Below are 9,292 nucleotides of genomic sequence, written 5' to 3'. Positions count from 1 at the left end.
TCATTTACTGAACTTTAGTAGAAATTCAGTAACCTATTGTGCTGAAAGTGATATATTGAGGTTGAGTCATTTCGGTGTGTGTATGTATTACCTATGTCATGTTGATTTGGGGAGGGGTGATCTGTGAGTGAAGGATGCTGAAGTATGAAGCAGAGGTAAGCATTCTGTTTCCTCTCGTGGGTTGGTGGTTAGTTATGAAGTAGAGTACATGAGATAATAAGCCTAATGCTGAAGCAAAGAAAGGAATGCCTAGCACATTATGGTGAAACGGTATTGTATTTTCATTTTGTTACACTATTGTTGAATGTGTGTGGTTGCTAGATGGCTAATGATTGTTCTTCGTGCTTTGTTTTTTGTGTGGTTTGCATAATAGCAATTAGGTCTCAGCAGGGGTAAAAACTAACAGAGTACACACCTTGCCAGCATGCTCCCACTGTCAGAGTGGTGTTGATGCCACGTGTAGGGTGCAGTGGCCAGTCATCAATCACCTGAAAAATTTTCATCATCAACATATGAAACACTAATGCAGTGAAATGTTAATAGGTATATGACAGAGGTATTTTAAGATGGTGACTCTTTTGTATAGGTAAATTTCCATGTTTGACTATCAGTCTGTAGCACCAAACAATGTCCAGTTTTCTAATACTCTCAACGTGAAAGCCACAGAGAGTACATATACTGTATCCTTCAATGACATTATTTTCTATATTCATAGCAGAATGGCTCACCCTGCTCATACAGTTATCATACCATATGTTACATTCCTCCATACTTGCTCCTCTCTCCCATACCTAAGGAACTACTTCATTCAGTCTTTCCATCTCATTCATGGTCTCTCAATCTCCTTTGCCACAGACCCTCACATATGAGTTAGCTGGTAATAGTTAAGGTGACATGGCCAATTAAATGAGAGGGGCAGCCATTCAAACAGCTTGCTTCAGCCTAACCTGTAGAATTTATGTCTGTAACATTTTCAAAGTATCTATAGCATTGTTCCCCCTTGACATATGTCCTGTCAGACAAGTTTGTAGCCAATAAGATTGATTCATGAGAACATGGTTCCTTGTCATCTCATCAGATTCAGTGACTGTTAGATCTCTGCACTTCTTAAGATGCATGTTTAAGTTCATCAAGCGAGGTGCCTGACATCAGCGAGGGTGATTATAACCATGATATCACCGTTTCCACCAGGAATGAGGAAGAATATACCTCAGCATCTAGTGATGTAAAATTTATGTAAGGATCTTGTCTGGTCACTGAGGCTATCCTTAACATCTCTCCCAAGCCCTTTTCATCATCCCTAACCCAGAGGCAGAAGTTATCAAATTCCCTTCCCTTAAAATACAAATAAACAATTAAATTCAACTTTCTTCGGGTGGGACTCATCTTGAAATATACCCCACATGCATGAGTTTTAGATGCTTTTATGTCTGGAACTCCTTAATAGTAACCTAAGAGATGAATCTTGAGAAGTTCTTCTCTTTATTTTCAATACGGGATATTATTGGTCATGTACTGATTGGTGAATTAGTCATACATGTAGAAAATACATACATGAACCAAGATTAGCAGTAGCCCTAAAAATGAACCCTCCAAAGACTACAGGTTACTTTATCCATTTTCAACAAGACATCTATGACATTCCTTACCATTTAAGTTATTTCTGTCCATCTAAAGAGGTCTCCATTTAAGCATGCCTAAATATATATTGTTTCATCAACCTTCTTTGCAGGAGTATACATTTTCTGACCATATAAAATTATACAGTCCACTGATCCATCTGTACTTTCAAGGCTAGTTTTCATTCTGTCATACAAATTCAAGCCAAAAGATTATCAATACAAACCTTCATCTCTTTGAACTTACTGATTACATTTCCCAATAGTTTACAAGTCATCCTTATTAATATTACCAACAAACTATATCTTCCTCATTGTCTTTCTGAAAAAGTATAACAAAAGATTCCTTAGGCAGACTTTACCGAGTACACTTTGACTTGAATCATATTATCTTTAATCATGCAAACAAATTTGATATGGTTTCACTTGCTTAAGACATTACAACATTTGTAAAGTATGCTATATGTACTGAATTCCTGCTTTCACTGGCTAATAAGCATCATGTTCACTACATGGTTATTTAATTCAAAATAAGATTGAAAATATACTTAATGATGCACTTTTTGTACAAACCTCAGTAGATTCTCCATTTTCTGGTCTGAAGATGTGTCCATCAACATACAGAGTCACTTCTGGAAACTTGACTTGGACAGAGTAGTGGTGCCACTCATTGTCACACACCTGAAGAATATGTCAAGCATCTAACTAGACATTGAATTTCAAAGTTACAGCATAAGGTAATAACATATAACCAAGCCTCAAAACCATTACTTAAAAATACACAGAGAGGATAATATTACTTACTTTATGGCTCTTTCAAACACAAGATTGTTACACTCTGACTAGTGGCAATTCCCTAACAAGGGTGATGCTTTGTTATGTTGTAGATGATGTACAAAACTAATGAGTGAAAAGTCAGCCTAAAATGGGGGGGGGTTGGAGAGAGAGAGAGTAAAGAAGTATAACAATAAAGTTCAGTTGTCTCTCCATCCATTTCCATACAATAAGTTACTTCTTACATTAAAGCAGTGTGATCAGTATAAAAACTTCAACACCAGAGCTTATGCATTTCTCAGTAAAATAAGCATGATTTTTCCAAGGAGACCCTAACGATCATACATCTGCCCATTCTCCACTCACTTTAAGATAAACATTCTAATTTCCAAGGGTGAGCATGGAGTAATATTTCCAATTTACCTGAGGGAGCTTCCATCGCCATTCTGCTGGCTGAAAAGTGTTGAGATTGGCCTCAGTGGATTCACGGCGCAGGAGAAGAATAAGACGACAGTTGCGAACAAATAATGCCATATGGTGACGGTTCATCTTGTGGTCATCAGCATTGCAGAGAATGTGTTCTTTTGTGTGCTAAAAAGAAGAAATGTAAGTTCAGTTAATTATTGTGTAAGACGTAATCAAAAAACATTAATTTATGATTGTGGATAGGATATTACTGGAAAGTAACATTTTGGTATGTTTAAAAAATTTCATGACTATCTTTGTTACATCAGTGAAGGGGGCTAATGGGAGGTGATAACAAGTAGTGGTGATGTGAGGAGATGGAGTGAGTATTTTGAAGGCTTGTTGAATGTGTCTGATGATAGAGTGGCAGATATAGGGTTTTTGGTTGAGGTGGTGTGCAAAGTGAGAGGGTCAGGGAGAATGATTTGGTAAACAGAGAAGAGGTAGTAAAAGCTTTGCGGAAGATGAAAGCCGGCAAGGCAGTGGGTTTGGATGATATTGCAGAAGAATTTATTAAAAAAGGGGGTGACTGTATTGTTGACTGGCTGGTAAGATCATTTAATGTATGTACGACTCATGGTGAGGTGCCTGAGGATTGGCGGAGTGCTTGCAGAGTGCCATTGTACAAAGGCAAAGGGGATAAAAGTGAGTGCTCAAATTAGAGAGGTATGAGTTTGTTGAGTATTCCTGGGAAATTATATGGGAGGCTATTGATTGAGAGGGTGAAGGCATGTACAGAGCATCAGATTGGGGAAGAGCAGTGTGGTTTCAGAAGTGGTAGAGGATGTGTGGATCAGTTGTTTGCTTTGAAGAATGTATGTGAGAAATACTTAGAAAAGCAAATGGATTTGTATGTAGCATTTATGGATCTGGAGAAGGCATATGATAGAGTTGATAGAGATGCTCTGTGGAAGGTATTAAGAATATATGGTGTGGGGGCAAGTTGTTAGAAGCAGTGAAAAGTTTTTATCGAGGATGTAAGGCATGTGTACGTGTAGGAAGAGAGGAAAGTGATTGGTTCTCAGTGAACGTTGGTTTGCAGTAGGGGTGTGTGATGTCTCCATGGTTGTTTAATTTGTTTATGGATGGGGTTGTTAGGGAGGTGAATACAAGAGTTTTGGAAAGAGGGGCAAGTTTGCAGTCTGTTGTAGATGAGAGAGCTTGGGAAGTGAGTCAGTTGTTGTTCACTGATGATATAGTGCTGGTGGCTGATTCGGGTGAGAAACTGCAGAAGCTGGTGACTGAGTTTAGTAAAGTATGTGAAAGAAGAAAGCTGAGAGTAAATGTGAATAAGAGCAAGGTTATTAGGTACAGTAGGGTTGAGGGACAAGTCAATTGAGAGGTAAGTTTGAATGGAGAAAAACTGGAGGAAGTGAAGTGTTTTAGATATCTGGGAGTGGATTTGGCAGCGGATGGAACCATGGAAGCAGAAGTGAACCATAGGGTGGGGGAGGGGGCGAAAGTTCTGGGAGTGTTGAAGAATGTGTGGAAGTTGAGAACATTATCTTGGAAAGCAAAAATGTGTATGTTTGAAGGAATAGTGGTTCCAACAATGATACATGGTTGTGAGGCGTGGGCTATAAATAGAGTTGTGCGGAGGAGGGTGGATGTGCTGGAAATGAGATGTCTGAGGACAATATGTGGTGTGAGGTGGTTTGATTAAGTAATGAAAGGGTAAGAGATGTGTTTTAATAAAAAGAGTGTGGTTGAGAGAGCAGAAGAGGGTGTTTTGAAATGGTTTGGTCACATGGAGAGAATGAGTGAGGAAAGATTGACCAAGAGGATATATGTGTCAGAGGTGGAGGGAATGAGGAGAAGTGGGAGACCAAATTGGAGGTGGAAAGATGGAGTGAAACATATTTTGAATGATCGATACTGAACATGCAGGAGGATGAAAGGCGTGCAAGGAAGAGAGCGAATTGGAATGTTGTGGTATACCGGGGTCGACGTGCTGTCAATGGATTGAACCAGGGCATGTGAAGCGTCTGGGGTAAACCATGGAAAGTTTTGTGGAGCCTGGATGTGGAAAGAGAGCTGTGGTTTCGGTGCATTATACATGACAGCTAGAGACTGAATGTGAACGAATGTGGCCTTTGTTGTCTTTTCCTAACGCTAACTCATGCTCATGCGGCGGGAGGGGGTTGTTATTTCATGTGTGGTGGGGTGGCGACGGGAATGAATAAGGGCAGACAGCATGAATTATGTACATATGTATAGATGTATATGTCTGTGTGTGTATATATATGTATGTGTTGAGATGTATAGGTATGCATATGTGTGTGTGTGGATGTGTATGTATATACATATGTATGTGGGTGGGCTGGGCCATTCTTTCATCTATTTTCTTGCGCTACCTCGCTAACGCGGGAGATAGCGACAAAGTATAATAAAATAAAATAAAATCTTTGTTACAATTAACACAAACATCAGCTGCTATATGTAACTCCTTATAAGGTGGATACTGAAGTTTTAAGTGGAGAAAAATGTCAAGATTTTAACTTCATTTGCTATAAATTTGTTATACAGTATTTTCTTAAACCTTACTTGCATATTTGCATTTAAGAGCCATATCACAGTTTATATCTCTGAATTAGGAAACTTGATTTATACAACTTTCTGGAGGGTAGTGAAGTTCTGCAGTCAAACATGCATGAAATGAGTATGTCTCATTTATAATATGAATATGCAAGACAGTGGAGCATTCACAATATTCATACTCTCACTGCAAATGACAAAAGATCATACTCACCTTGTCCATGTTTGGGTGAGACTTGTGTTTGAGCCAGGTGGAGATGGTGAAGATGTTGGTAAGATTATGATCAAGGACGGATTCAGGTACCATTGCCCCAGAGGAGTCACCTTCAAACTCATAGATAAGATCCCCTTCATGGCCCTCATCAGAATGCAGACCTGCAGTCCAGTCCTTACCAGCTCCAGGTGCTGGCAATAGCTCAATACTAGCAGAGCTTGCTCCTGTATTAACCATAACAATAACAGACAAGTTAAGTCTTCACAATTAAAACAGTCTGGAATTCAGTTTTTTCATCAACCACTTTGAATATATTATGTACTCAAGAAATTTACCCATAATTCTTAAAACTGTCTATTTCAATTTGTTATGTTTTAAACTGGTTCCATTTGCATGGGACAGATCAAATGCATAAAGTCTTTAGGTTCTCAAACATACCCCAAATACTCTATATGTCCACCAGGCCATAGTCAACAGGATGGTTGGTTATTTGGGCTTTAAGCCTAGTCACAAATTGGCTTAAAAAGTTAAAGGTTGTGATCACACTTTTCTCTACTGTGGCAGGCAGATTTAAGTCCTCAGCCTTTTCTTGTTACTCAGCTCTCTTAATTCTGATACCATTTTTGCTGCCCTTCCATGCACCTTCTCTCAATATTTGTTCTTTTGTGCTTCTTTAAATGTAGACTTTAACATTCCAGTTTTGGCCTATTGTAGGATGAGGACAGCTTGCTGGGTTTTCCTATCCTTTGAAACTTGTTTGCTATTCTAGTGACTAACACTTTGTCCCTCACAAGTCTCCAATGGTGGGTCTCTGACAACAGATTAAGGACAATGCCAAGCCTCTAGCAATTCTACACAAAAATTCTTTGTATTCACCAGAGCTTTTGGCACAACTGAAATACTTCTCCCTTGCATGGCTCTCCTGACAACTTTTTATTTCAACCATCCTTACTGATAATCACTCACAAATACCAAAAAACTCAATCAAATTTTATTCTTTTCTATTCACACAGGTAGTTCAGAGCAACTGCCCACCTCTAAAAAGAAGACCCTTGCTCTTACTTGCCTTTACTTTCAATGGCCTTCTCCTACTCAAAGAGACCTACAATTCCATCCAGGTCTTCCACTAAATAGGATAAAAGAATCAAATTACCTGTATATAATGTCCGCAGGAGCGCATTCTGTTCATTTATAATTCAAATGTTTATATCAATACGCAGGTGCAAGTACTAACCACACATCTTTCTCTGAGCGGCTACAGAGTACGTATCCCGGTCACAGCCTTTGCCTATGTGGCTGGTAGTGAGGCCAAGGCGGGCCTGAACACGCTCAACGTGACATGGAACATTACACAACTCAAGTGAGGCTGATGGGAACAATTCCTGACGGCCAGATCCAGGTGAGTATTCCACTTGGTCAGTGATGCCTGCAAATATAAGAGGTTTGGAAATCATCTCCGCCTGATTAACTTACATTACAACATCTGGTAAAGGGCAACCATTTCATTTAACACATCATCAAAATTAACAAACAGACATCTTTAGACAATAATTCTTAATGCATATGAGCTGCCAGCACTCTAACATGGCAGAATGCTGAATAATCACAATTCTTTGCAAAAATTTTGTAAGAGACAAAATGTTTTTCCTTCAAGAAACAGAATGTATTAAGTAAGCTTAAAATATTAAATTGGAAAAAAAAATGCGAGTTTCTTAGGAAAAGTATTGATGGTGTATGGATATATCAAAATAATAGGAAAAAAGATGTATTAAGAATTTTCTAAAGTTGAAAGACAGAAGAAATAACATGCATTAAAAATTAAGCCATGTTGAAAGACTAAATACATACAGTATACCTGCCATCCAACAAAAGGAGAAGGTATTAATGATTTTCATACCAATTCTCAATATCTCATCCATCATAACAAATGTCTGACCTTCCAGAGGGACAAATATCTTAAATCTAGCTATGTATGTACTGGCTATCACTTACCCTTCCATCCTAGGTGACATACACGGTTGACCTTTATTGTCACCATAACAGGCTTAGATCGCTTCGTCCCACAGTCATAAGCAACCACTGAGAGAATGTGGTTGTGAGATTTCTCATAATCAAGGGGCTCCGTGTTTCGGATGACACCTTCACTGTCAATACTGAATGGCTGTAATGAAAAAAATGTAAAGACACCATACAGACTTCAAGCTAATTATTCATGGTTTTGTTCATTCATCTTACAAAGAAATCCCCTTATGTCCTGTGCAATGTGTATCATTGTCCTTTTATGTGTTTTTCAAACACCTCAGTATGTAAAATTTTGCTAATCTTCCTTATTGCAACTTTCTGGGCTGCTGAACTCACTTTTGCCATTCACTCCCCACTGTAAATCATCAGATGGGATGCCATTTCTCATTTCAAAGTAGAATCACCTAGACAAAAAAATTTAAATGCCATAGGTACTGCCATTCTCTCACCCATTTACTGTAGCAACCCATTTGTATATGTATTCCCTCGTAGTCCTCATGCTCTTTAGTTTTTTTAATGCCTGTCCTATTAACTATAAGCAAATGCTCTCTTTGCTGATCCTTTATGCTGACATTAAAAAACATCGTCCTTCACTAACTATAAGAGTTATCCACTTTCCTTATATTTCTTCACTTTATTCCCATTTCTCCTAAACACCCAACAAAACCTAAAAATAAAAACCTTGTTGTACCTCCATTAAAATCTGATGTATGCTACCTACACTACCTGAAAATATTCCTTGACCTTACCTTACATACTAACACAACCTTTACCTTTCTGCTCCAGGATCCCATTCTATTAGGCTCCTGCAGCACTCAGAAAGCCAACTATATTCAACACGTGGGACCACAGGCCAAGAAGTGTGGTGATGTGTGTCTTTGCGAGATGAGCAAAGAACAAAAGAGGATTTAAGTGTTCAGCATCTTTAGTGTAGTTGTTGCATCTTGCGCATAAAATGTCTTGCAATATCCTGTGACATATTGTATACCTTGTGATGAATATTCTTAGGCATATTCCATTCAGATCAAAGAAAGCGAAGCACATCTTCCCTGTCATTTCCAGAAAGTCTGTGGCATATTACTCTATTTCATCATAGTAAACATTCTGCCTGTGCCTCAGTTAACAGTCATTAATTTGGATATATGAAGTGATGAAAAAGTGACTAAATCTTGTGACTTACCTGATCCCTAGTGATAAGTTCATAACGGCAAATGTCTCCATATTTTGGTGAACAGTCCTGGTCATCAGCCTGCAGGGTGAGGATCTCCTCATACAGGCGTCCCTCATCAACTCCCACAACGTAAGAAGGTTCCACAAATACTGGTGCATACTCGTTCACATCAATCACCTTCACATGTACTGTTACACTGGATAAAATAATCTGAATTAACCGTTTACATAAAAATATATTACTGTAAATGTAGATGGACACTGCAATAACTGCTACTGTATCCCATCCATTATAGTACATTTGATCAGACTTATTCATGAGTGTAAAGACTGAGTCATCCTTTTCAAAACAATTGAAAATAAAAATCTAAATTACAATACTTCCTATGAGTACTTTTCTATATCGTTTGTCAATAACTATAGTCAAGGTATTTCTCATTATTTTTTTTTCATATATGTTCACCATTTCCCATGTTACTGAGGCAGCATCATG

The 9,292-nt window shown here is 38.4% G+C and overlaps 1 protein-coding gene and 1 long non-coding RNA gene across 2 annotated transcripts in view; one reads left to right on the top strand and one right to left on the bottom strand.

Moving 5' to 3' along the window:
- Positions 1 to 9,292, bottom strand: part of Cals (calsyntenin 1) — a 218,701-nt gene that overhangs the window by 18,982 nt on the left and 190,427 nt on the right. Inside the window, exons 4-10 of the mRNA XM_071667708.1 lie at positions 8,810 to 8,996; positions 7,600 to 7,768; positions 6,842 to 7,033; positions 5,608 to 5,831; positions 2,817 to 2,984; positions 2,193 to 2,300; positions 416 to 488 (exon numbers count right to left, since the gene is read on the bottom strand). Coding sequence (XP_071523809.1) covers positions 416 to 488; positions 2,193 to 2,300; positions 2,817 to 2,984; positions 5,608 to 5,831; positions 6,842 to 7,033; positions 7,600 to 7,768; positions 8,810 to 8,996 — 1,121 coding nt within the window. The remainder of the gene's footprint in view (positions 1 to 415; positions 489 to 2,192; positions 2,301 to 2,816; positions 2,985 to 5,607; positions 5,832 to 6,841; positions 7,034 to 7,599; positions 7,769 to 8,809; positions 8,997 to 9,292) is intronic.
- Positions 2,212 to 9,177, top strand: LOC139751968 (uncharacterized). Its single transcript, XR_011713456.1, has 4 exons — positions 2,212 to 2,356; positions 2,787 to 2,999; positions 6,869 to 7,006; positions 8,416 to 9,177. It is a non-coding gene; the product is annotated as an uncharacterized lncRNA (long non-coding RNA).

This window comes from Panulirus ornatus, chromosome 12, assembly GCF_036320965.1.
Source record: "Panulirus ornatus isolate Po-2019 chromosome 12, ASM3632096v1, whole genome shotgun sequence".
In the NCBI taxonomy this organism is placed as follows: Eukaryota; Metazoa; Arthropoda; class Malacostraca; order Decapoda; family Palinuridae; genus Panulirus; species Panulirus ornatus.
The sequence above is the reverse complement of the archived record's forward strand: the minus strand, read 5'-3'. Positions and strand labels throughout refer to the sequence as shown.